The sequence below is a fragment of the Podarcis melisellensis genome (genome assembly GCF_964234715.1).
Source record: "Podarcis melisellensis genome assembly, chromosome: 1".
NCBI classification, from domain to species: domain Eukaryota; kingdom Metazoa; phylum Chordata; class Lepidosauria; order Squamata; family Lacertidae; genus Podarcis; species Podarcis melisellensis.
In genome coordinates this window covers 80265418-80293186 of record NC_138528.1, presented here as the reverse complement: position 1 = coordinate 80293186, position 27769 = coordinate 80265418, and the positions used below count along the sequence as shown (strand labels likewise).

Below are 27769 nucleotides of genomic sequence, written 5' to 3'. Positions count from 1 at the left end.
TTCTTTGGGAGGGGTGATTTAAATGTATGGTGAGACTTTGCTTCAGTAGGAGATGAAGACTAAGGGACGGTGGAGGAAGATTGGAAGAAATTTAAAGACTATTTACAAAAGTATTGTAAGATCAATGAATGTTATAATGATGTTGGAATGAATTTATGTGACTCTAGCAGAAATGTAACAAAGATTTAAGAAAAATAGACTGTTAATTGGTGAAAGGAAGGAAAGTAAACTTATATTAGTATTAAGAAAAATTCTCAGGACAAAAATTTGAAAAGAGGGAAAGGATTTGCTGATATGGATAATTGACTTAGAATACAAGAAAGGGAGGTGTGAGGAGGTCAGGGAAATAAGCTAATCAAAGGAAAGTAATGGGAAGATTTGTTGTATTGTTTCCTTTTTTCCTCTTCTTTATTCTTCTTTTTGCTTACTGATTTTTCTTTTTTCCTTTTTGTATTTTATTTTTTCTTGTTTAAAAGGATGTTTTTTTTTCTCTTTTTGTACTTCTAAAACTTTAATAAATATCTTATTAAAAAAAAAAAAGACTAAGGGACTAAGTCAAAAGTTTCCTGGGAAAAGAGGGATTTGAAGGATGTGAGAGAGGAGTGATGTCACATAGATGTTTAGAAGAACTGGCAGAAATGACTGGCAGAATCCAAGACCAGGGAGAAGAGTCGGCGGAAGAAGATTGGAAGAAATTTAAAGACTATTTACAGAAATATTGCAAAATTAATGAATGTTAGAATGATGTTGGATAGAAATTAAGTGGTTTCCAGCTGTAATGCTTTAAGAGAATATGGAAAAAAAGGTTTAGAAACAGGTCAAAATTTATTGATAAAGATTTGCTGAACTAACAATTTGAACTGGAATACAAAAAAGGGAGGTATGAGGAGGTCTGGGAAATAAGTTAATGAAAAATAAGCAATGGAACCCTTATGTGTGTTTTTTTAAAAAAATATTCTTATTTTTGTATTTTTGTTATTCTTTTTTTCTTTTTTCTTTTTTCTTTTTATTGTATTATTATTGGAAACTTTAATAAATATTCTTTAAAAAAAACAGATGTTTAGAAGGGATAGAAGGGAGTTCCAGGTATAAGGAAAAGCAAGGAAGAGTAGAGTAGTTTGAGGGAGCAGGAGATGGTCAGAATTATCCACTGCATCTCTCTCAAAGACCAAAGCAACTGGCTTTTCTCTGTCAATCCCAATTTCCATACCTCCATAGAAATGAACCAAGTGGTTTAGGCACATGGGAATTTTTACACTAACCCTATGACTTTGGCAACAATGTATGCAAGAACCAACTGTCTAATTAGATAATGTTTATTAGGAATAAAGAAGGAAAGGGAGAGAACAAAGGAACTAAGCAGAATATTGAAAATAAAAGGAGCTCTTTAGCTCAAGTCTAGCTCATCAAGAACCAGTGACTTAGAAACAGGCATAGTTGGTCATTTGCAGGGTTTTCTTTTGGTCAGTGATGGACAAGGGACTTTAGTGTGAGTGACAAAAGGCTGCATGGCCATAGCCTCTCTCTTTTTTAAAGGGTTTCCTACCCACATTGCAGTTGAGTGTCTGGTGGCACTTCTCAGCCAATTATTTGCCAAGTCGTTTGTAAACACCTGTAGGGGAGTTAGAGGGGTGAGGATGGCAGGAAGCTCCTGGGGATGTGACTATCTTAGTGTTCATTCTCACTGGGATTTCTTGATGTTGCTTCCAGAGGGACCTATCCTATGCTTGTGTATTTGGAAACTTGGACATGTCTGGCTTGCTCAAGCAAAATGGATGGCAAGGGATCAGGGCTTTTCTCCACAGGCTTTACCTGATGACAGTTCTGCCTGTAGACTAATGCCACCCATTCTTTCTTAGGATGACATGGAGGGCTCAGGGCTGCCGTTGGTTTCTGCTGTTCCTGGAGCACGCGGACCAGAAGGGCCACAGGTATTCCTCATTCCATTTCTCAGCATTGCCTTCCTCCAAAGACTCCAGTACTGTGAGCACCTGCTTGGGAGCATGCAGGATTTGAACAACACAAGCTTTATTTATGAGTAAAGATGCATAGGAATGGGCTGCTAATCAATTTGTATTTTTTATGAGTGTTGAGGTTAACCTTATAGCACTGTGTGGCCATGTGTTACCGCTTGTGGTTAAGGGGTGCAGACCAAAGAAGAAAGTTATGAGCCTTTGAAGTTGTCTTCTGACCCCCTCATCTACAGTATGATGGCATATTATTGCCTGGGTCTATACTGGACATGCATTAAAAGCTTTCCATGTTGCCAGTGTCCAGCTGGAAACCTTCGGTCTGTTGTTGTTCCTCTTGCAGAAACAAGCATATTCCACTAATTGCCATGTTAATATCCTAGTCCACAGCTGAGTGTCAGGCACACTCTGAAAAGACAGACCTTGCCTGTAGACTGTGATACTTAAGATCTGAATAGCAGACCTTAAGTTACGCTATAAAACATGGAGCCTGCTATGTCAATATTGTTAATGAATGCTAAATACACCCAACAGGTATAAATTTGGCTTTGAGGAGATTGTGCTCTTCTAGAGGTCATGAAATCTGACAGAATTGAGTTGATGGCTATTTTTATTTTTATAGGGACCACCAGGGCTTCCAGGACTCAAGGTGAGAATTTTGTTGTTGTTGTTTGCTGCTGTATTTGGTAGGCAGTATGGCTTGGCTTGTTTTAAGCCAGAACTGCACCCACAAATGAAAGTATCCATCTCTCTGCCTGATCTGAACTCCATTTAGTGTCCAGTTCTCTTTTTAAAAAATCATTTTCCTACTCAAGTTAAGATCCTTTCCATAACAGGCCAATCATATTAGTTCACTATACAAGGCAAAAGTGGATGGTGCTAGGTGGAGGGGGCAGAGGACTACTGAGTTTTGTGGTGGTGTTACAGTGAAGCACTCAGAGTGTTGAACTAGTATAGGAACTCAGGTTGGTGGAAATATATTGTGCAAGGTATGAATGACGGCAAAATGAGTCTGTCATGATGCTTTCCTTAGTCTTGTCTCCTGTCATTCAGACTAGGATAACCTCTTCATTTTGGTGCAACGTCTTGGCTTTCACAATGGATGCATACTGACTCAAAAACAGGACTTTCAAAAGCAGGTGTCAGCAACCTTTTTCAGCTGTGGGCCGGTCCACCGTCCCTCAGACCATGTGGTGGGCCGGACTAATATTTTTTTTGGGGGGGGGGAATGAACAAATTCCTATTCCCCACAAATAACCTAGAGATGTATTTTAAATAAAAGGACACATTCTACTCATGTAAAAACATGCTGATTCCCAGACTGTCTGCGGGCCGGATTGAGAAGGCGATTGGGCCGCATCCGGCCCACAAGCCTTAGGTTGCCTACCCCTGGTCAAAAGAGGTGCATCTCTCCAACTGCCCTAGCAGAGCACAGGCAGGACCATTCCAATTTAGATGGTGCTGCACACGTGTCACATACTGTCACATACTGTCACACGTTCCATCCCACATCAATAGCACAAAAAGATAGCCTGGGCTAGGACTCAAATGGAAAAACAAAATAGAAAAATAACAGAGCACATCTTTTATTTAATGTGACCAGTAAAAGACCTTCTACCTGTCTTTTTGTTAATTTTCAGGGTGATGTCGGCAGCCCTGGTCTCCCAGGTTTGCCTGGAGTGAAGGTAAGACCATGTCATAAATATTGAGAAGTACTTGGAGAACTTTGTCTCCACCTCCCCTACCATGACTGCTGGTTTATAAGAGATGTTTTGTTACTGTACTGCTATGAAATATTTTAATGGGAGCTGGACTGGATTCCTGAGTGGCATTTGTGGGGAAGGTTAGGATCCCTTATTAGGCTCCTTTGTTTGTTTGCAGGGAGACCCTGGATTGGCAGGTCTGGATGGTCGTCCTGGGCTAGAGGGTTTCCCAGGACCACAGGTGAGCATGAATTTCAGTGCAGTCATTCCTCTCTCATTCTTGGCATCTTTCGGACAAACTCACAGAAAAGAATATCCTACAAATGTTTCTTTTTGAAAGCTAAAAAGCGGAAAATTAAGATACCCCTACAAATAATGAATAGGTTGTATCCAATTGAAATGAACAGACTTGCGTTTGTTAATTTAGATGGCTCCCTTCTGAGTGGAGCCTAGCTGGATGCAGCCTTCTGTGTGTAAGTGTAACTCAGGAAGAAACCCTGCAGAAACATGGACTTCACAGCTGTATTATTCTCATCTCCCATGTCTAGTGTGTGCCCTCATAGAGTGACAATGTTGTTCTCCTCATCTGTAAGTAATCACACACCTCAAATGCAACAATATTAATTGCACTCATCCCTAGGATAGTCCCAAGAGAGTGATCACTCTTCTTCCTTGTTTGTAAATGGAGAACAGATTGAGTGATGGTAGGTGACCCAAAGCCCACCCAATGAGTCCATGACTGAAGTGTGGGAGTTCAGCCCAGATCTTCTGGATCTATGTCCAGGTCTCCATCTGCTGGACCACACTGGCTGTCACTTGCCACTCAGTTCTTCACCAGACACAGTTCTCCATTGTGCAAAACTGTATCCTTCCCTGAAAATGTGTTTGTCTCCCCCATGTTTTTCATTTCAGGGGACAAAGGGTGACGCTGGAGATCCAGGGCCTAAAGTAAGAACTCCCGTGGATTTCAGGAGAAGTTCTGTTTGTGTGCGTGTGTGCACATGTATGAGTGCGTGTGTGCACACAACATGTTATGGTAAAGTGTGGTTGGGCCAGGATTGGCTTGCAGCAGTTTCCCTAATAGTCAGCTGGTGATCTGCTTTAAATTTTGTTGTTCCTGTATTTTAACTGTTGTAAACCACTTCAATTTTTTAAATGAAGCTGAAGTATTTAAATGCTTTTAAAAAACAAACAAACAAAACAAAAAAGGGCTAGAATGTGTGCAGTTAAGATGTTTTGCAACTCACCCCTAAAAACTTTATTATTATTATTATTATTATTATTATTATTATTATTATTATTATTATTATTATTTTAATACTGCCCTTCATCCAAGGATCACTGGGCCGTTTATAATATAAAAACACAGAAATACATACCATAGTAATGAACGAAAACAATACCCCATCCCTGTTTAAAAGGCCACAGATAGTTAAAGGACAGAGGTCTGGTTATAGAGGAAAGTTTTTGCCTGGCATCTAAAGATATGAGCCTCCCTGGGGAGGGCATTCCACAAGTGAGGAGTCACTGCAGAAAAGGCCCACGAAGAAGAGCCTCAGATGATGATTGCAGCGTCTGGGCTGGCAGTCCTTGAGGTATTGTGGTCCTGAGCTGTTGAAGGCTTTGTAGGTCAAAACCAGCACTTTTAATTGGGCCGAGAAACTAATTGGCAGCCAGTACAGTGGTACCTCGGGTTACATACGCTTCATGTTACAGACTCCGTTAACCCAGAAATATTACCTCGGGTTAAGAACTTTGCTTCAGGATGAGAATAGAAATCGTGCTCTGGCGGCGCAGCGGGAGGCCCCATTAGCTAAAGTGGCACATCAGGTTAAGAACAGTTTCAGGCTAAGAACAGACCTCCGGAACAAATTAAGTACTTAACCCGAGGTACCATTGTACAATCAGGCCAGGATTGGTGTTAGATGCTCAAACTGTCCTGCCCCTGTGAGCAAGCTGGCTGCTGAATTCTGCACCACATTCAAATGTTCTCTTTCTTTTCCTTTGAGGGTGAACGAGGTCAAGATGGAATAGGACTGCCAGGTCCTCCTGGACCCCCCGGCCCTCCAGGACAAGTCATCCTCCTGCCCAGTGATGATGTAAGGATATTTGTGCTTTTTTATTCACCCCTTCCTCTTCTGCAAAATCATGTTATTTGCTGTGATACGATTCCTTAGAGGAGCCATTCCTCACAGAATCAATTCATTATTTCTAATTACAAGGGTAATTTGTTTCTGTATTTTCTAGTTCAGCATCAACCATGAAAATATTAATACCCTGAAGTTCTTGGCAGATATTGGCTTGGTTCACATACCACACTAAGGCAAACTAGTGCGAACATGTGAGCCTACAGGCTCCCAGGAAGGAGATAATGGCAACTTTGCTCATGTCCAGCCATTTTGCCGCAGTGCTGCATGGAGCTATGCCATGGCTTTGCTTCGAATGTCGTCCAAACCTGGGCTCATGAATTAGCTCTCTCCAGACAGATCTTGAGCTAAAACCAAGGTTGTTCTTGGTTTACCTACAGCTTGTGGTTTGCCTAGGAGAGCTGAAACCATGAGTTTGGATGACACACCATGGTTTAGGTCAGCGCAGCTCAGCAGCAAAATGACTGAGAAGGAGGGAAGTGCCTGCAATCTCATGGTGGGGAGCTTGTAGGCTTGCACATTCATGCTAAACCATGGTTTGAACCAATAGGTGATTGCCTCTAGAAAATTTTCTATGGGTTCCTTGTTGGCGTGACTGGCTTCCCTGGCAATCCCCCCTGCTCATTTTAGTTTTTAGGCAAAGGGGTCTAGATGTCCTTGGACTCAGTTGGGCATTCTTCTGAGTAGACATGTATTAGATTGCAAGGTTTAGATTTCTGATTTAAGCCAGTGGGTTCTCATGCTGAGAAAATACGGGGCCAGATTCAACTAAATAAAAGTGCTATTGGGGCCCAGCACAAGAACTCCTGTTAGCACATCAGAGTTTCTTCCTTGTGCCCCCCCCACTGCCCCAAATGGACTTGGAATGTATCCCTGAGGAACCCCCAGAATCCCAGCGAGCGGGGGGGGGGGGGGAGAGAAGAGGATTGTTCCATCAGAGAAGCTTAAATACTTTCACCAATCGACCAATTGTAATAGTTCAATTCCAGCCATGGTATGTAATGTTACATTTGAATTCAAGCCCATCTCTTTTCTCCAGCTACTGTTGATTTAATAGAAATGGCAGGATAATGGTAGGAATAAGAATAAACAATTCAGGGTCATTGGTAAGAAATTTGTGGCATTTTACTGGACTTTGGGTCAGACTTTAGTTTGCCCCACCAAAGAATATGAGGGAATAAAATAAAGATCACATTTTAAGTATACCCTTACATTATTTTTTATAGAAAACCTTACCTACTCTGCCAGGCCCAGAGGTAAGTAAAAAGCAGTTTCTATCCTAGTGTTCATTTTATTCTGATTTAGTGAGAAGGATGTTGTGGCAAACTCCCTCAATAAGATGGGAATGGAAAAAATAAAGATGGGAGTGAGGTAACGTGATCTGGTTTGGGGTGTTTAAACACTTAGACACTCCCTGTCAATAACACTTGAGAGTATATCTTTATGTGGTAGCATTTTCTGATAACCAACAGCAAGGATTTTTAATATTGTGAAAGGAAACTTATCCCTCAGCCAGAGGATCAAAGTAAGGATGAGGCACTATATAAACAAAACTGGAATTTTATTTAAATGTATTTGATGAGCATTAGAGCTTATTGATTTCACTGATAAGGCAATGCACTTTGTTTCAGTCAACAGCACTTTACAGAAGAAATTAAGAACTTTACTCAAACCTTCACTTTAAACCTGTTTCTGATTAAACTGATTCCTCCTAGAATGGCCATTTGTTCTACTAAGCCAGTAAATCACTTCTAGCCCCTTCTAAGATATTTTCCTTCCCCACAGGGGAATAATATTGTTGCCTTATTTAGCAAGCCCCTAAACCCCTTGCCAAATCCCCAGCTAAACCATTTCGAAGCCCTATCTAGGCTCCAACCAAGCCCTAGTTGATCTTTACTTGAAAGTCAAACCTTATCTGACAGTTTAACTGTTGTTCTTTTTGTTCTCTACTCTCTCCCAATTGGATGGCACTGCACCCAGCCCTGATTGGTTTCTGGGTCTTCAGGAGGCTGACTCAACATCCACCTGTCACAGATGTCAATTATAAATAAGCATCAAGCATAAAAACATCTGTGCTGCAGATCCTCACATTGCTGATGTGCATCATATCCATACAGATGTACAAAGGCACTTCTTATAAACTGCTTCAGAAGCTAAGCTGGTGCAAGAGTGAGAATGAATGATGAGACATTCCCCATTATCCTCACCACACTGCCTAATTTGACACACTGTGTTAGGGCTCAGCCTCTGTTTCCAAGACCATGGCTGAGCAACTATAGTGACCCACACATTTGGGCTCGACTGATTATGTGCAAACAATTTATTTTAAAGTTTAAAGGGCTGGAGATAATACTATTATATATTTTATATGTTATTTATGCTACCCTATTTCTTCTTGCAGGGCAAACAAGGGCATGCTGGCTTCCCAGTAAGTAGTTGACCCAGTACTAGTCATACGGGGTAATGTTCAATGTAGCACTAAGCAGAGCATTCCTTCAGTGCAAAGATTTCTCCTTGTGCAACAGAACCATCTCTGCCTCTTCTCTCACCTGGGTTCCCCCTAAATCTGTTCCCAACCCTCCAGGACAGATTTGGGGACAGCATAGGGCGCACATGGAGGGAAGGGAGAATCCCCTTGTGCTATTGCAAAAATGTGATTGAATACGGCCCGGTGGCTTCACAGTGCTCAGATTGTAAGAATTCGGCTGCTGTACATCTTTGCAGTTTACCAGTGGTTGGAGAGGGGAGGGCATGTCAAAGTTTATTCTTAGTATACAGTGGCATCCTCTGTTGCAAGAGAAAAATTGCAGCACATGTGCTCAATGCACACTTCCTTTTGTGCTGCGCTTTCTAGGTACAGCTCTGGGTTTTCCTGGTCCAGATTGGAGTGTTTTCCCCTCCACCTTCTGCAGATTTCCCCAGGAAAGCCATTTATTTGCTGCTGAATTGGAGAAATGACAATCTGCTGAAAACCTGATTGCCGGTTGCTCCGATTCAGCAGTAAAACACACCTGGTTTCCCTAGGGTAAGCGGCAGGAAGGGGAGGGGAACACTCTGACAGAAACCTAGAAATCCCGGACTTGTACATAGAAAGTGCAGCCCAAAAACAAGTGTGAATGAGCCCTAAGTCAGCACTGCGAGTAAGTCCTCCAACAAACAAACCATTTACTAGTCCATTTACTGACATCTATGTGTAAAAAAAAAGTTTTATAAAGCTTCCTAGATTGGTCACCTGGAGACAATTTTGGCACAGCTGATCAGGCAAGTGTCTATTCACAACCCCATTTTTAAAGACTTGGCACTTGAGCTTGAATTTCTTTGACACTAGATTTGCCTGTCAATTGTATGATTCACCTCCCCCCCATAAAACCCCCCCACAGCAGCCTGTTACTACTACTACAGACTTTGCAGCTGTACTAATATGTTCTGAACAGAGCCAATTGAAGTCAGAATGAATGTGTGTGAACTGGCCCTAGCGAGGGGTTGGGTGACCTTGCTCCAAGCCTCAGTGAGCAGCTCTCCCCCCTGGGGGCTGTTCTGGCCTAGAGCTGCCCTAGAGCAACCAGATGCAAAGGAGGGCAGCTTTGAGGCTTGGCAGCAATCGAGCTTTTGTTACGTTTTGCTTGTTTTTATTTTGTCAGCGGTTGTGTATATTGGACAAGGAATGGAACGAGAGAGAACAAAACAGGAAGGATGTGTGTGTGTGTGTGTGTGTGTGTGTGTGTGGAGGGGAGGGGAGGTGGTTGCAAAGCGCTCCTCCTTTTGCTTCTTTCCATTTCCTCAGCATCCCAGGCAGGGAGCAGCGGACACCAGTCCTGCTGTATCACTTGCTGCTCCCACATTTTGAGAGCTAAAGTGCACATAGCTTTTCAAACTAGGTAGATCACTAAATGGATTTTCTCTGGCATTTTTTCCAGCCTTAAACCCCACTTTTCCGATTAGTTTTTCCTCCCATTTGCAGGCTGTGCTAGCTTGCACCAGGAGAATAAGACAAACCACCCGCAAATCTACAAAGGAGAGAAAGTACAGATGGACTAGCGCCAATAACCAAACTCTTTTGAGAACTCTAATAAGTAATTATATATATAAAAAAAGAATGTGCAAATTGGCCTGACTTGTTTTAAAGCAGGGCTTCTCTGGCACTTTCCACAGTCAGCTTCCCCCAAAACATGAATACCACTTTTTGGATGGCTTGCTTGGCGTTATTTGTAGACCAGACGCTCATCCTTAGGCCAAGGCAAGCAGATCAAAACAAAGGAGGGGGCCTGTTGGCTCACAGCATGTTTTAATATCCCTAGGTAAAGGGTGTACAGTTGGGGGGTGGGGAGCAAAACAAACAAACAATATTGCTTCCCTGACTCCTAGTACTGAAAAGATGGGCCATGTGTCAATGTCATCAGTTGTAATTCTCTGTGATTCCAGGGGCCAGTGGGACCAAAAGGTGACACAGGATCTGCAGGTGTTCCAGGCTCTTCAGGTCCAAAGGTAAGACAATCATAGAGTTGTAGAGTTGGAAGGGACCCCAGGCTCATCTAGGAATCTCAAAGCATCCATGAAGGTCACGGGTTCAAGCCCATGTTGGGCAAAATATTCCAGCATTGCAGGGGGTTGGACTAATCGACCTTCATGTTCCCTTCCAACTCTACAATCCAAGCGGTCGTCCAACCTCTGCTTAAAAACCTCCCTGGAAGGAGAGTCCACCACCTTCTGAGGGAGTCCATTCCACTGTTGAACAGCTCTGTCAGAAAGTACTTCCTGATGTTTAGTTGGAATCTTCTTACTTGTAACTCGAAGCCATTGGTTTGAGTCCTGCCCTCTGGAGCAAAGCATTCCAGTTTGCAACTTGATCACCAAAATGCAAATTTCTCCACTATCAAGAGGATTCTTACAATTTGGCTCCTACAACTAAGGCTGCCACCCTAACTAACCCTGCTTACCTGGGAGTGAGCCCCTTGAATTCAGTAGGTCTTTCTATTGATTAGACATGGTTAGGATTGCAGCCTTAGTTCCAAATCGTTTTCCATAATCCAAATATCTTTCCAAAATACCAATTTCTATTTCTTTGTACTTCTTCAGCCTTACAGTGATTGATTAAGGGCATGGCAAGCCTAGCATTTCATGCTTCCATGAACTCTCCCCAAATGCTCACTATTGCCAGCCATCATCCCCTGTTGGGGAATCTTACTTCAATAAGATCATTCTACTTGATAGCTTATAACATGGGTCATGTTTCCTCTGGACCAATATTTCAATTGTAATTATCTATTACATTTTTTTAGTCTCTTTATCTTGCCCATGACAACCTAAAGTGACTTACAACCAAACAACACCCCCCCATAAATACATTAAAACTTTCCACCTATTTCTAAAAGGCTGCATATAGTTAAAGGCCAGAGGCCTGGTTCCAGAGGAAATTTTTTGCCTGTTTTGCAGAGTTTATATTTTCACAAGCATTTTGTCTTCATTCTTGCCATTTGTCTTTTGGACAGGGTGAAAAAGGAGAGCCGGGGGTTATAATCGGCCCTGATGGTACAGTCATAGCAACTAATCCAAAAGGAGAAAAGGTAGAAATAAGCACACTTTCATTTGAATTTTTCTCTCTCTCACTTACCCAGTTTTGCTACTGTATAACAAGAAGCTGAAGGATTTCCCCCTCCATGGTGTAAAGACTGGTACAGTGGTGCCCCGCAAGACGAACGCCTCGCAAGACGAAAAACCCGCTAGACGAAAGGGTTTTCCGTTTTGGATGTGCTTCGCAAAACGAATTTCCCTATGGGCTTGCTTCGCAAGAAGAAAGCCCATAGGGAAATCTCCGGGGACCTCTTTTAAATGCTAGTGGTGGGGAGCAAAGCCTTCCCCCCCTCCAGCCTTCAGAAGAGGTCCAGGAAGGCCGGCGGGGGCCGAAAGGCTTTGCTCTCCACCGCCAGCATTTTAAAAGCGGTCCGGGATAGCAGGGAAGCGCTTCCCGCTATCCCGGATGGCTTTTGAAGGCAGGCGGGGGGGGGAGCAAAGACTTTTGCCCCCCGCCAGCCTTCAGAAGAGGTCCAGGACCTCTTCTGAAGGCTGGCGGGGGGCAAAAGTCTTTGTCCCCCCTGCCTGCCTTCCCGGCTTTTAAATCGCCCCGGGACTCTTCTGAAGGCTGGCGGGGGGCAAACGTCTTTGCTCCCCCCTGCCTGCCTTCCCGGCAGAGCGGAAAACGCAGCGCTGCCTTCCCACTCTCCCGGGAAGGCAGGCAGGGGGGACAAAGACTTTTGCCCCCCGCCCGCCTTCGGAAGAGGTCCTGGACCTCTTCTGAAGGCGGGCGGGGGGCAAAAGTCTTTGCTCCCCCCTGCCTGCCTTCCCGGGAGAGCGGGAAGGCAGCGCTGCTTCTCCGCTCTCCCGGGAAGGCAGGCGGGGGGAAGCAAAGACTTTCGCCCCCCGCCGGCCTTCAGAAGAGGTCGGGGGACAGACTGTCCCCGGACCTGGTCTGAAGGCGGTTTCCATAGGAACGCATTAATTGATTTTTAATGCATTCCTATGGGAAACCGTTCTTCGCAAGACGAAAAACTCGCAAGACGAAAAGACTTGCGGAACGAATTAATTTCGTCTTGCGAGGCACCACTGTATAGAGTCCCTCTAAAAGAGAGTGAAAGATTGAGAGCCGCCACTCATGCATCTGGGAGAGTGTGCTACTGAGTTCTGGAAGGGGCACCCTCTGCAAAAGTTGTGTTAGCAAATGCACACATGGGATTACCCACGTGATCTGTACCATTCAGATCTTTTCTGGGAAAAGGGAGGAGAGAGTATTCATTGCAATGTGACCATGAAAGTGACTATGGTTGGTGAAGTGGTTCTCTGGCAAGAACCACTTCACAGCCTTTGTGTGGTCATCGAGTGGGCAGGGGAGATGGGCGCTGCCAGGTTTCGGGAAGTCCCAAGCAATAAGATGTTTGTACCAATGTTGCTTTGTCTCTCCCCAATTACCACCCTGGTAAGAGTGTGTGTGTGTGTGTGTGTGTGTGAGAGAGAGAGAGAGAGAGAGAGAGAGAGAGAGAGAGAGAGAGAGAGAGAGAGAGAGAAGAGTCTCCCTTTCTTTGTTAAGGACCATAAAGTGTTTATTTGCTCTTATCTAGTTTATTAATATTATTATTTAATTACAGGCAAAGGCAGGGGTTGAAGGCAGCACATAACAAGTCTTATCTCCCCTCCCTCCCCAGCAAGATCTGAATAATCACAGCCGAGGAGCCTCCAAAGGAGATGTCCCCCCCTAAGACTTTTAGCCATGAGTCCTCTTTGTGGGGTCATTCTTATTGTGCTGGATTATATAAGAGGAAAAAAAATATATGCAGATGCATGCAAAATCTCTAATGAATGTCTAGTTTGACCCTTAGCGACCATGGGCTTGCCTCTAGCCCAGGGTGCTCTAAATCAGGACATTCCCTTCAGGGCAACCCGCCAAGGTCAGTGGCAGATGGAGCCTAGAGGCAAAAGTGTACAGAGTGGCAAATGTACATTTCAACTTTGTCCAGTAAGCTAGTTTCTACACACACTCACAAACCCCTCTGTAGTCTTCATGCAGAGAAGCAGATATCGAGGATACACTCCAGTCAGGCAAAGTACTTGGGGTGCGAAGTGGGGCTGGAGAGAGGGGGTTCATCACCCCTGTTCTAAAAAGTAGTGTGGGCTACCTCCAGACTCTCACTATTTCACGGGAGGGATTCAAGCGCATGCCAGAACATTAGGTATGCACATTTCAAGTGGACTAAAGGGCTCTGTTGCTCTAGTGGAAGAAATCCACTTTTAAAAATGATTTGGCTTATTTGCTGTTTAGAAAGTGATGGGGAAATGCATTGAAAAATGTGGGGTGAACAATTAGCTAAGGGAAAGGCATGTAAGCAACCCACAATAAAACCGGGTGAATGCAGGATGAATGTTTGTTGTTGTATATCCACCCTGCAAACAAATAGAAATGAATGCTTAATAAAGACTGAAGATAATCTAAGCTCGCTATAAACTTTGCGCAAGCAAATCAGGCTGAGTGTAAGCAGCTTGTCTGGAGGGTCTAATTGCCTCTGCTTTCATTGTCAGGGTGAACCAGGCCTGCGAGGACCTGTAGGACCAACAGTAAGTTACAAAGGGTATCTTTGCTTATATGCAAGGAATTTACATAGATCTAAACATCCATTAAGCACAAATGATAGAATTAAATTATCCTCTCTGTTGTTGTTGTTATTGTTGTGTGTGGTATTGCTAGTAGAGCTTTTGTGTAGCTCCTATTTATCTAAGTGTGATTACTTAGGAAAGTCGAGTCTGCAGCCAAATATTGCAGTGTGTTTTCATCTCCTAGTAGGAGTCCTTCTGTTCAGGTTTCTGCCTGCCCTTCCCCAAGTTTCTGTAAGCCATAAGGAGTGTAAGCAGGGTATCCCTCTCCCCTCTGGTGTCTATATTTTGTCAGCACTCACTTCCCTGAGTTTGCTATTGGAGGGAATGATGATTTCCTTGCCTTCTCCTTCCATTTGGAATTATAAATCCTGTAGCAGATGCTATTACATCACAGATATTGCAGGAACTCACATTTACAATCTCTTGCCATCTTTCTAAGCCTGCCTTTTCTCTCTGTTCTTCTTCTAGGGGCCACCTGGGCGGCATGGACAGAAAGGAGAAATCGGCTTTCCTGGAAGACCTGTAAGAATTTTGATTTTTAGATTGTCTTCAAGTGTACATTCCCTTATTAGAAACAGAATGGGGGAAGAGGAGTAAATTCATCCACCTCTAGAATAGTCACTGTTACCTCTCTGCTAGATAGAAATTCCAAGGGGAGCTGCAGAAATCAGACTCTGGCATTAATTCACTCCAGACTGAACCATTAACAAAAGGGGATCCTAGGTAAAACAATGCAAGCGCCATAACAAACCCTCAGTGGCTCTGCATGCATCTGGAAGTGGAATTATGCTTCTGGGTCCCCTCAGCTGGCACTCCCTCCTGCCATAAGCATGGAGGCTCTGGGTACATTTAGATACAACAGGATCATCCACTTTCCTGTCTCGCATTCTACTGTGAGATCCTGCCATGCTGCTTCTACCAACACAAGGTTTGTCCCTGCATTTTCTTCAGGGTTGTCTTTCTCCAGTCAGGATGAACCTGCCCTTCTCCTGATCCTACAAGCCCCTCTTTCCATCTTGTTCAACAGAGTGGCTCTGGCTTGGTTACTGTCTCGTATGTCTTGCTGGTGTGTGACAGTGCTAAGAAAGGACAGAGGTTTGTCATGTGACACCAGCAAAATCTGCCATGAGCTTCCTTCAGGGACCTATGAAAGTACCAAGGGTTTTACCTGCTGTTTGTTCCCTTTAATTCTAACCTCATATCAACAGCTCTGGCCTTCCCAGTTAAATCATCTATTCGAGGCAGAACCGCAACATAGTTTTACCTACTCTTGAGGCATTTAGTTTCAGGAGTAGTACGTAGGAGCTCCCCATAGAGAAATTGTGGGATCTCAGTAGATTCTTCTCTCTTAGCCCTTTCACTTCACCCGATGGGAGCACAAAAGGTGATGTTTGTATCGTTCTTTGTGCTTTGGATCCTCATTAGTGCTGTGTCATTACAAGGGTCCATTAAGCTGACTCAGCAGTGGCTTTTTGTCCTTTGCAGGGCCGACCCGGTATGAATGGGTTGAAAGGAGAAAAAGGTGACCCAGCAGACGCAAGTGGAGGGCTGGGCTTAAGGGTAAGTGGAAAACTGACACATCTCTCTGCATGGTGCAGTTTATGCTGAAGGCTGGCATGCAGTGCTGCTAGCTTTGATGGCCTTTGTATTCCACTGTAACCCCGAGCATGAGCATCATCTGTTATGAGAGAAGAAAAAGGTCTCATGCCTCCCCAAGGGGCATCTGAAAACGACCTTGCTCTTGTCCTAGTGTGGCTGCAAGTATCCAAATGCAGCAGTGGCCAAGCATTTTTGTGAGAGCATTATTTCTCATGTGTGCTGCATCCCCTTTGCCTTGGAGTGATTTTGCTTCTGGTCTACTTAGAACCAGGGAGCAGGCAGCAGCACAGCACAGCATTGGGGAGGCAACAAAACCATAGGCCTAATTCTGTGCTGTTGCCAGACCCCTGGGCTCTCATGCACCAATCCTAGAGTGCCATAACCACCCACCGTGTGGACTCTAGTAAAGCAATGCTAATCCTGGTCCATGCACTGCAAGAACAATTTTGTCAAGTATATTGTGTGTGAACACTCTGATTTCCTCTGCTGTTGCAGACAGAATAATGAAATATTTGAAGCCTGGAGTCCTGGAGTCTGGGATTTGGGGAAGTATTGTCTGTGGGTGGTGGAAAGAAACACAAACATTGTTTGCTTTTTGTAAATGCCGATGACATGCATGATAAGGAGGTGGAACAGAGTGCAGGATGCATTCCACTGGCTGTGTCATCTTCCTGTCTTCCACCTTTTGAGTTGACCGCAAGTCCTGGAAGTAGAAGCAATGCCACATCGCACAATCTTGTGTTCCAGTTAAAACCAGGAGCAGCACCCACCACCCACAAAGACACAGGGTGGTTGCAGAATTGTCACTGTTGAGTGAATATTAGCTAGTGTCCTGTTCTATTCCATCTGTTCTTAGTCAGTTCCCCACATAATTAATAGGATGTCTGTTTTTCTCTTCCTTTCTCTAGGGTCTTCCAGGGCTCCCTGGCCCTCCTGGCCCCCCAGGTCCTCCGGGCAGCATAGTGCCTATTTATGACAACAATGTGAGTAATGGCCTACGTGCATTTTCCTTGCTGGGGGGAAACACGTGTAAATGCCAGAAACTGCATGTCTTGTTAGTTATACAATGATTGGGTAATAATGTATTTCATTTATTTTGCAACTTCAGGCATTTGGTGAAGTGGGACCACCGGGGCCTCCAGGATTGCCTGGTAAGGATGTTGCAGAAGAGGTTAAAGCATGGGGTTGGATGACAAAGATCGGCTTTCCCCATCAGATTCCTGGGGTGAATCCCTCTATAGAAGCAGGAAAGGGTGGATTCATAATTTCCTTTTCCATGGTGCTCTATGGGTCACCATTAAAGACTTCCCATATGAATGCCAGTCTTTGCCCAAGTAGGCATTGGGACCTGCTGGCCTGCCAGCCTGATCCAGCCCACCAAACCTTTCCTGGTTGCACACCAGCCCCCTGAACCAATATGGTGGCAGTAGCAATGCTGCTAGGGGGAAAAATGGTGTAGAGCACTGGTGGGAAGACAGCTGTTTTCACCCTTATCATGATACTTGGCTGGGTGGGGTGTTTGCAGATCACCCCATCTGATGCGTTTTGGCCTATGGATGTGCAGTGCCTTCTCATTGGCTCTTGGGGATTGTCTAGCCTTATGCCAGGACTTTGTTTCAGGCTACCATGGTTCTGCTGGTCCGAAGGGAGAAAAAGGTGATGTGGGTCCTCCTGGGCCCCCAGGTAAGATTTCCTGCAGTGTTGCTACTTGCATTTAACTCCCACCTTTTAACCAAGAGCTATCATGGATACATGAGCTAGTGGCAGTCATGGAAGCCTCTTGTGACTTGGCTCATGTGCTTGAGCCGTGTGGCACTCAACTCGTAGCTAAGCATTGCACACCTCCAATTAACCTCCCTGCTCCTGCCTTAGACCTGTAGCATGCTGTGGTTTAGGTGTGTTGTTCTGAGGTGGCTGCACCACACAAGTTCTTGCTTTGCAGCAGGTTTCTGTCACTATTAGCCTATTGTCCCTATTTTATGTCTCTTGCTAGGTGCATCCAACAGCTTTTGTACAGGCTAGTTCTTTCACTGCTTACCATGGAGTACTCTACAAAACCTAAGACCTGCAGGGCTGGAATAAACCTGGTGTCATCTAGTCAAGTTACATGCACCTTCACTACCTTAAGCATAGAAGCCAGAGATCAAACCTATGTGCAAAGCAGGCAACAGATGTACCTCTGAGCTATGACCCCTCCTTTTCGTTGTGCAGGAAGCCAAAGCCTAGCTGAGCTTGTCTGTATCCTCCTGGAGAAAAATCTGTAAAGGTTACGCAGAGTGCAAGCCTTATCGGTACAAGTACAAGGCTAATTAGCACAAGCTAAAATAATGCATTTTACATGAGTATTGCTTCCAATTTTTTCACCCAGTGAAAAACAATAGCCCTTTCCATACAGTCATAAATGGCTGGGTTGTGCCATGAAGGTGCATCATAAGAGAAAGATCCAAAGATCACAATGGAAAGAAGCCCCACAGTGAGCAGAGTTGGTTTCTTTGCCGTTACGAACTTCTCATTCTTCTCCCTTTCTTCTCCCTTTGTCACAAGGCCAGTTCCCTTATGACCTCAGCAGATTTGGCTCCACCTTCAGGGTAAGTGTCTGCCATTTGGGAGGAATATACAGATTTAAAAAGAAGCTTAAGGGGTTTTGCTGGGGGAGGACACACTAGGATGGCAAACAGGTTTGTGCCGCTTTGCATTTAATGAGGCCAGGGTCACAAGGATAGGCAAAAAGCCTTTTTGCTTGATTTACTATTTGCTTCTAAACTTTACAAGCTGCCTTTTTAGGTAACTACCCTTGTAAGGTGGCTTTCGGTGTTTAAAATAAAAAATTGAAGGACAGCAAACAAATTACGAAGACCATCGTACAATACAAAAACATAAAGCTTTATAACCAGCCATCATCATCGCCACAACCAGCACAATACAACTTAAAACCAGTTATTTTATCTAAGATAATTTGAATGATTGTATTTTTTCCTCTCTTCCCCTTTGTCAGTTTTGATGGTTTTCACATTAGTTGCCCCTGAATATTGCTGAAGCTTCAGCTAGGAGGTATCTTCACCTGTCATTACTGTGGCTGAACAACTGAAGTTCAGCTGGTGTAATGGTGCTGGGTGCAAGATGTAGGAGAGAGAGGTCTGCCCAATGAACCTATTTTATTCAGATATTCCCTAATGTGATAGACCACTCTGACTCATGCCCAGAAAGCATGGGTCAAGCAGAAAACTTCTTGGACCCGTTTTCTAGGCACAGCACAAGGGGAAGTGTGGACAAGCCAGAGGAACAAGTCTAGAAGGAAATAGTGCTAATCTTAGAGGTGAGATAGGAGAATGCATTTTGTTTGACCACTGTCTATTTGCTTATTTAATAACTTTCCATAGGGAGAAAGAGGGGACAGAGGGGACCCAGGTCTGAAAGGTGAAAAGGGTGAGCCAGGCGGAGGAGGATTGTTTGGATCAAGTGCTGTTGGACCCCCAGGCCCCCCAGGATATCCTGGTCTTCCGGTGAGATACCCCACACTGCACTGTTACGAGGGTTGGCGGCCAACATCTTTCTACCACGGGATAGTCTTCTGCATTCTATAATACTTTCCAAGGCTGGGGAAACGGAGTGTGCAAGTGGCACCTTTGGTAGGGGATTTGGGCAGAGAAGGATAAGCACCCAATCTCCAAAGTGCAGAAGTTCTCAAGTGCATTGCAGTCCCTGCCAATAGGCAGAGTAGGGTAGCTGCCACAGGTGGCAGATTTTGTTTTACATCCTCCTGATGGTGGGGAGGAGAGGCCTTGCTTTGTGAATAGCCTTCTCTTATCCCATGAGGCTGTCCACCATAACAAATGCTGTTTTGCCCAGAGTGGCAGAAGCAGTGGAGAGAGACTGTAGTAGCAGGTGGGAGAACAAGGGAAGTGAGAGAGGAGGCAAGTTGTGGGGTGGGCACCTGGAGTGGAAGGGTTACTGGTTGTTAGAGCTTTGGATAATTTACCTTGGGGCATGGAGCTAAACTCTGACATTTCCTTTGCTCCATGTGCCACGGGGCCTAGGAAGCTGGAAGAGGAATGTGTTTGTGTGGGGTAATGGAAGGAGAAAGGGGGAGGAAGGATTAGAACTATGCATTTGGTTATGAATGTAATTAATTGCTTAGGCGGATCAGTACCGGCAGATGGATGTTTCTGCCATTGAGTAAAACTTCAGTGTTTCTAATATACATGTATGTCATTTGCTTCTTCAGGGCCCCAAAGGGGACAGTATTAGAGGGGCTCCTGGTCCTCCTGGCCCCCAAGGGCCTCCTGGTGCAGGATTTGAGGGGCGCCCAGGGACCCCAGGACCCCCGGGTCCACCTGGCCCTCCAGGACCCCCTTCCTTTCCAGGACCCCATAGGCAATGTGAGTAGATACCTGATCCTTTCCCAGCTACTCATTGCAAATGGCCCTGCTTTAGGCCTTAAAAACAAGCTTTGTGCAAATATACCAGGTTTAGCTCTGGATTCGTTTCCTTTCCAGCGATCAGTATTCCTGGGCCACCGGGGCCACCAGGACCACCGGGAACTCCAGGCACCAGTGATACATCATCTTCTGGGGTAAGAAAAAGAGGCACTGCAGCCTACACAGTGGTGTTCCTTTCGTGGGGCTGGAGCAAGTTGCCTTCCTATGGGTGGCCCTGATGGGTTTTGCTCAAGCAAGGATTTAACAAATTGGCTAGAGATTGCCGCTGCCAGAGTGATTGATGATGCTCCATCTATGAACACGGACAACCATTTATCGTCCAATAGGAGCAGCAGCAGCTGCTGCTGCTAGCCCTGCAAATAGGAACAGCTGTTGCTAGTTCTGGAAAGCTCTAGGGTGCTAATTGAAAGGAACGCCACTCCAATTTCTGGGAATTACAACAAATATTTGTTGTAATAGACATGATAACACTGTAAGAGTAATGACCATGAAGTTTGTCATTGGCTTCTGGCATCTGGCATCTGGCTTGTGAATCTGACTGTAACTATGACCTATTATAACTCAGGTACTCTCTATTTGATGAAGAACCCTGTGTGATTAAAGCAAGGGCTGTCATCAATATGCCCGCAGTTTACAAGGGCACCAAATATAAATTGTATTAATGGTGAGCCACCACCTCGTACTTCAGACTGATGAATGGCTGCACCCTTCTCCTCGTTCCTTTTTCAAATGATTTGTTTTCCGGCAGCTGCGAATCTTGCCAACCTATCAGAGCATGATGGGCAGAGCGCATGAGGTGCCAGAAGGACAGCTCCTTTTCATCCGGGACAGAGAAGAGCTCTACATCCGTGTCCGCAGTGGTTTCAGGAGAGTCCTTGTGAGTATGATGTGTGTGAACACAGCAGTCTTGGGGTAAGACTGTAGGTGGACTACTACCTTGGAGAGCGGTCTTTCTCTGTGTGGTATTGGCAGATGCTCAGAGCAATGTAGAACCCACTGCTAATTTATACACACAGAATGCAATGCCAGGAAGAAACGCTCCCTTGTAGCGATGAATGAGCTTCCTCTGGCTTGATTTGGAAGAAGCTTACTTGAAACAATCTGATATGGGATCCATAGACATTGTTTCCTCCTTACCAAATGAATTCCTGGATAAGTTTCAGGTTGCAAGAACTACAGCTTTATTTCATTCTGGCAAATGTTCCCTTTCCCTCCAAAACCGAATATGCATTCGAAAATAGCAAAATTCATCCTAAAGAATAATAGTAATAGGGTGCTGGTGGTATAGAGTGAACTGTGAGCTGGGAATTCCCTAGATGAAGTATTTCCTCAACCATGAATTCACTGGGTGGTCTTAGGCAAGACTTCAGACATGCAATTTGGAGATAATACCAACCTAGAGTTCTTATAAGTGTTACAAAGCAAGCAAAACACATCATATAAATGGTATAATGACTTGTTCTGATTTAATTTCAGCTTGAGGAAAGAATATCCATCTCTGGCCCTGGGCTGGTAAGTGAAACATTATTACCTGGTGTTGTAACATAGACTGGGTCTATTGTGGGTCATTCCAAGCTTGCTAGGAGTTTTGAGATCCAGGGATTATCAATCTTTTTTATGTTCTTTAGTGCTTGGATTTCAATACATGGTGACCTATATGGTGCACTCGGGTATAGATCAGGGAAAATCCAAATGAGGCATGTCATGCAGAGGGAGTGTGACTTGAATGATCAGGTCCACAGTGGGCTACTAAGGATTTTGGATCACCCGTACTGGGATGCAGCTGGCTGTTGTTCAGACTGGTGGTGTACATGCTTGGCTCTGCTGGTAATGCAGCCAGATGATTGTGCTGCGAGTGGCAGGAAATGGGGGTGGGGGTGGCTGTATTTGACCTGTGCTCTTCTGTGAGACGGACCCCCTAAGAGGACACTTAGAAACGGTTCTAGAAACATTACCCTTCATTCTGCTGCAGGACAATGAGGTATATGATAGGCCTCCCAATGTCCACTACTCCCATGGAGGAACGGCTTCATCATCTGGATCCCAGCGCCCCTTCCAACAGCATTTGCCTGTGCATTCCCACCGAGAATACAGCGCTTACTCCACTGCCAAGCCCTGGAGAGGGGATGAGAGTGTGGCCAACCAGCACCGCCTTCCTGAGCAACCCGCCATCCACCAGCCACACCAGGGAGCTCAGCACCAGCAGGAGCCACTGAACGCCTTCTTCCTCAACCGCCAGCCTGAGGCCGCTCCTTCTGCCGTCCACACCCACCATGACTTCCAGCCTGCTGTGAGTGCCCTGCACACATTGGCAGAGTCCCCTGCTGCAGTTTTGCCTGGGTGGCTGCCTCAATTGGCCCTACATAAAGACACCGAGAGTGGGGTCATGAAAGCAGCTGGCACCAAAGGGTCCCCTGCCTGTTGACTTCCATTGTGAAGGGTTCCTCTGTACAGGTTGTCCACCTAGCTTAGCATGATGGTCTGCCACTAACAATGAGGAGTCTGAATGGGCTTCTTTGCCAGCAGTAGGGATGAATGAGCAAGAGGCCCCTTCAAGAATCCCAATCAAACATCAAAACCTCTGAATGGTGTGAGTTCATAGCTTGAAGGGCCCAAAGGGCCCAATCCCCTCAGAGAGGGTGTCTGCATCCTGCATCCCTTTGCTTCAGATGTAGGCAGCCAGTCAACAATGAAGCCACTCCATCCAAGGTTGGAAGGCTGCTCCATAGGGCCACTGTATGCTTACAACTTGGTATAGGATGCCTTTAAAGAAGAGACTACAGGGGTGACAAGCTGGCTAGGCCACACCACACAATTTGTACCATATATCCAGTTCTCATTTGATGGAATGCATCCCAGAGCCATGTTGCAGTAGCTTTGATGAGGGCGAGGGTGTTACTACATTCTATATCCTCTGCATTTTAGTTATAATTTGACTGTTTTGTGGACATAACCATTGAATAGGCAAACTGTTTCTGAAATGTCCCCCCAACAATGAATGATTTCCAGTGAGAGAAATAACAGGGCTGGCCTCTCATGATTCTTAGGAGTCCCAGAAAGCTGCTGCTGCAGCAGCAATCAAGGTGCAAAGACCCCGACCCCCATGCTCAGCCCCGTCGCTGACTGGCTGCTTGTATTGTGGTGGCCGGACATTCCTCCCCCTTGCATTCTTAGCACCTCTGCCAGTTGCACTGAGAGCTCCCTTGTGTACTGGTACAGGCTCCCTCTCATGTGTGGTCATCTTCTTGCTTTTCCAGCTCCACCTCATAGCCCTGAACACTCCCCTGAGTGGCAGCATGCGGGGCATCCGAGGAGCTGACTTCCAGTGCTTCCAGCAAGCCAGGGAGGTTGGACTGACGGGTACCTTCCGAGCGTTCCTCTCCTCCCGACTGCAAGACCTCTACAGCATAGTGCGCAGAGCAGACAGGGGCACGGTGCCTATTGTCAACCTCAGGGTACGTCTGGTCAGAGGCCTGAGCAAACACAACGCTTCGTGACAGCAGAAGGCAAACATGAAGCTCAGCGATGGGATTGCTGTCTTCCTTTCCTGCCCCTGTGTAGGATTGCAGCCTCTAAGTGGTGTTAACTGAGGCTAGAACTACACATCAAGACTAGTGGTCAGGGGCAAACCTGCAAGGCAGCATCATCTCTTAACACCTTATGTTTATTTACTTTTTATAAAAAGGTTTAAACCAACTTTGAAAAGTTTGAGAATGCTGGTAATATCTTTATCTTTAATACTTGATCTGTAATGTAGACCAAGCCGTCAGCTTGAATACTTCTGTAAAGAGCTGCCTTGCATTGAACTGGGAGACTGGCAGCTGTCCTTCCAAGTTCTCAGGCAGGGGCCTCACCCAGACCAGTTGCTTGAGATATTTTAAACCATAGGCACCAGGGAGTGAACCTGGGACATGCAAGGTCCCAAGGTCTTGTCCATGGAAAGGGCAGCCTGTCTCAAAGTTATCAGACAGGCAGAAAGTATTCTCAAAGCAGTTACATTATTACATTGCCCGTTTCTGTTCCTTTCCAGGATGAATTGTTGTTTAATAACTGGGAGAACCTTTTCTCCGGCACTGATGCTCCATTCAGAACTGGGGTTCGCATCTTCTCCTTTGACGGAAGGGATGTCCTGAGAGACTCTGCATGGTAGGTGGGGGAAATGGTTTTGTTTGTCTGAAGATCTGGGAATGTGCGACGGTTGCAGGTTTGCTGCCCCTGCAGCTGGGGCTGGCCTCTCTGGCTCTGCAACTCCAAGGGCATCAAAGAAGATTCCTTTGTTTATAAAGAGCAGGCAAAGAGAAGAGGAATGTGTTTGCTATCTTGTATTCTTTTTCCAGCCCCATGTGATGCTTCTCTTGGGGGCAGGTTTTCAGGGACAAAATGTTTAGAAGCCAAGAGAGTCGGCTATGCCAAGCATTTTATGTTGCCCCAGCAGTATAATAGTTGCGTGTAGCATTATTTTCCTTCCCAAAAGACTGTCTAAGGTCAAGAAGTGGAGTAAGTGTCCCAGGTATCTTATCCCAAGGCTGGCAGCAGTTCATTCCTACAAGATGCTGCCCAGACCAACTGTCCCCACTTTATGTGGCAAGAATGGGTGGCTTTGAGAGTTATCAGCCCAAGGGGAGCCATGACTGTTGGGGTACTTGCAGCCACTTACGTGTGAAGCAACCCCTAACACTCTGGTATGTTTCAGGCCTCAGAAATCCGTGTGGCACGGCTCTGACTCCAAGGGACGGCGGCTAACAGAGAGCTACTGTGAGACCTGGCGGACAGACGACACGGTGGTGACAGGGCAGGCTTCCTCGCTGGCGTCGGGCAAGCTGCTCGAGCAGAAGAGCAGCAGCTGCAAGAACGCCTTCATCGTCCTCTGCATTGAAAACAGCTTCATGACTTCTTCCAAGAAATAAAAAACGGCACACAACAAAAGCACTGGCTGCAAGTGGAGGAAGGGAACCCACATGTTTTCCCTTAAGGAACAGGGGAAATGGGCAAGCGGTCCCACTCACCACCCCCCACCCCCACCAGGATCATGTGCCCAAGCAGTTCCACAATATATCAGTCAAGCAGATGAATGAGTGACAAAGCCAAAGAGTGTCTTCCAGCGCAGCTCTGGTGCTGAATGTTTTGTGTCTTTCCTCCTGGCGTGGCTGCTATGAATCATACGTGCCTGCTGGAGGGGCTGGAGCAGAACAGGCTTATGTGCAAGGCAATCTCCAGGCAAGTGTGGTACATGGAGCAGTTAACTCTCTTTCTCTCTCTAATCCTGCTCATGTTTAACCCTTGAATTGTTTGTGTGTGTTAAGCTTCCCTGTTTGCCTCTCTCCCCCCATTCCACTCAGGTGGCCCCTTAAAAAAGCCAAGGCCATGTTGGGATAGGTCAGAAAGTCTATTTATTGTGGCTGATTTAACATAAGGTAGCCCTCAAACAGCAGCGTCCCCCTTACTGTCAGTGTAGCGCTGCAGGTGTTTCTGCATTACACAACCCGATAACTTGGCACTGCCTGCCTTATAGTGGGGACATGGTGCTAAATAACACAAGCTTAGACCCTGCTGGACAGTGCATAATCATCAAAATTAAGATTTCTGTAAACACTGAGGTGGCTTTTCTGTTGTGTGCCCAGCATAGTATCGGGGGGGGGGGATCCTGCCAAAGAGACCAGGAAATTGATTGTCTGCCCCCCCTCCCCCGAGAGGAATATATGGGCTTGCAGAAAATACACTCCCTTATCTCTGCCTGACTCACCAGCTGGCATAATGCCTTATTATTTCCAAACATAGATGCAAACACTCTTCATAGCTGGTTGCAATTTTTGCTGCAGAGTTGACAGTATCCTTTGCTGAGACAACATGCCCAGAGCAGTGAGACTGAACCTTCAAGCCTTGCTACGGCAGAGTTCTCTCCTTTGCTTCTTCCCCCACCCAGCCCTTTCACATTGTCTAGCTCTAAAAGAGAACTAGAGGTGTTAACAGCCTCCTAAGTGACTTTTGCCTCAGCCAGTCTCCTTACAGGCCATAATGGAAGAAGAAACTGCTTGCTGTTGTAACAATCAGTATTTGGATTTGTGGTTTGTTTGGTTTTTTTTACATTTTTATACTTTACTTGCCCTGCCTTCCTCCATTCTCCATAGAGGATGCCTCTACTAGCCATATTCAAAGAAAACAGTCAGTGCAAAAGTGGCAGGGCCCTCCTGGCTGAAGCCTTGGGGGTCATGCTAGCTCTCAGAACCCTCTGTTGCTTTAACCTATCAGAAGAAGTGTGACCAAAGCCCAGTGGTGCAGAACCTATGCTTTGCATGCAGAAGGACCCAGGTTCAAGGCCTGGCACCTCCACTGTAAATAACAGGTGAGGTGAAAGCGTCCTACCTGAGACCCTGAAGAACAGGTGGACCTATAGCGAGCTGTGTTTGTAGCAGGTGATCAGATTTATAATCCTCCAGCCAGGAATGTTCTCCTAAATATCTCAGATCTGGAATCTGTTATTAGCAACTGCTCCAAAATAAAGAGATAATACAAAGTTTAGGCAATTAAGAACGATCTCTGTCCAGTATTGACCCCTTTCATTTCTCTCCCCTGTCCCCAATACACTGTGGCAGGAACCACCAGAACCAAGCCATTTCTAATAGCTGTATTTTCCAGCATTTCTTCTGCCGCATCAGAGCAGAATGGCACTGTGCTGACATTTCCGAGGGGGAAGGACTAGAGTTCACACCAGTCACTGTCTGTTAGTGTGTGTCACCCAAGCACAGGTAGGCAAGCAGTATTTTGCCATTTTAGCGCTGAATGCAGAGTGGAGGAAGCCATGCTATGGTCTTAACTGTGACTGAGCTTCTGGTACCTCTCCCTCCATCACAGCCCTTCCACTTCAGTGCCAGAAGTCTTGGCCAGGCAGATGATTGCTGTGTATCAGTTCTGTTATAAACACATTAATGTCTGAGCGTTTGAGTCTGTTTTGACAAACCAAGGTGCTGAATTTCTACCTAGCTTTCATTGATTGTCTTTCTGAAATTTTATTTCCAGATGGGGAGGGAGGGAGAGGGAGCCTGTGCAAGTCACACAATCAGTTTATTACTGTCTACTGTATTTTGTGAAATTTTTAATGCAATTTTAAAAGCCTGTGGATCTCTATATCTTTGTCAGTTGTGTGTTGTGTTCTATAAACTGTTTTCTAAAGGCACTGAATAAAGGAAAGTATCCTCTTGTTATTTGTTGTTGTTCATTTGCAGGGAATTGTAGAGGGCTCTGTCTACATCCCTGAACTGAACCCTGACTCCATTTGCTCCAGGAGAATGGGAAAAGTGCCTTTTAGGCTGGAAGTGCCAGGGTGGCACTCACAAGCCCACCAGCGTGATATCTGGGGAAAAAATCCACGATACACAATAATAGACTGTTTGGTCTTCCTACACTGAATGTACTCCCAGCACACATTTCACCTTCCCTTCTAAACAGAACAGCATCACAAAGAGCTTTCCATGAGCAAGTGAGTCCCTATGGGCTGATGGGGGGGGGGGCATGGCTACACCTTTTTGTGGCCATGCTCCTTTTCATATGGCCATTTTAGGTTAAGCAGCCCTACAGGTCTAGCAGGATTCGTGGAACTGGCCCCTGGAGGCAAAACCAGATGAAAAGTCCAAGCTAGTTTGGAAAGTCATCAGGGCTCTGCTAAAGACCTCATCTTCCTCTCGAAATGCCCACTGAGCATACTACTGCGGCCAGTAGAAATTATGTGACAGTGAAGGTATTTGAAAATCAATCATCTTTGGTGGGAAAAG

General features: G+C 45.5%; 1 protein-coding gene across 1 annotated transcript in view; it reads left to right on the top strand.

Moving 5' to 3' along the window:
* COL18A1 (collagen type XVIII alpha 1 chain) overlaps positions 1-27202 on the top strand; it is an 81686-nt gene extending 54484 nt beyond the window's left edge. Inside the window, exons 17-42 of the mRNA XM_081930383.1 lie at positions 1860-1931; positions 2593-2619; positions 3611-3655; positions 3852-3914; positions 4586-4621; positions 5683-5772; positions 7047-7076; positions 8222-8248; positions 10243-10305; positions 11310-11384; positions 13888-13923; positions 14431-14484; positions 15448-15522; positions 16470-16544; positions 16670-16712; positions 17182-17244; positions 18106-18149; positions 18942-19064; positions 19787-19940; positions 20058-20134; positions 20749-20877; positions 21477-21512; positions 21973-22290; positions 23258-23455; positions 24031-24146; positions 24694-27202. Of these exons, the coding sequence (XP_081786509.1) occupies positions 1860-1931; positions 2593-2619; positions 3611-3655; positions 3852-3914; positions 4586-4621; positions 5683-5772; positions 7047-7076; positions 8222-8248; positions 10243-10305; positions 11310-11384; positions 13888-13923; positions 14431-14484; positions 15448-15522; positions 16470-16544; positions 16670-16712; positions 17182-17244; positions 18106-18149; positions 18942-19064; positions 19787-19940; positions 20058-20134; positions 20749-20877; positions 21477-21512; positions 21973-22290; positions 23258-23455; positions 24031-24146; positions 24694-24907 (2283 nt within the window). The 3' untranslated portion in view covers positions 24908-27202. The remainder of the gene's footprint in view (positions 1-1859; positions 1932-2592; positions 2620-3610; positions 3656-3851; positions 3915-4585; positions 4622-5682; positions 5773-7046; positions 7077-8221; positions 8249-10242; positions 10306-11309; positions 11385-13887; positions 13924-14430; positions 14485-15447; positions 15523-16469; positions 16545-16669; positions 16713-17181; positions 17245-18105; positions 18150-18941; positions 19065-19786; positions 19941-20057; positions 20135-20748; positions 20878-21476; positions 21513-21972; positions 22291-23257; positions 23456-24030; positions 24147-24693) is intronic.
* Positions 27203-27769: the final 567 nt, after the last annotated feature.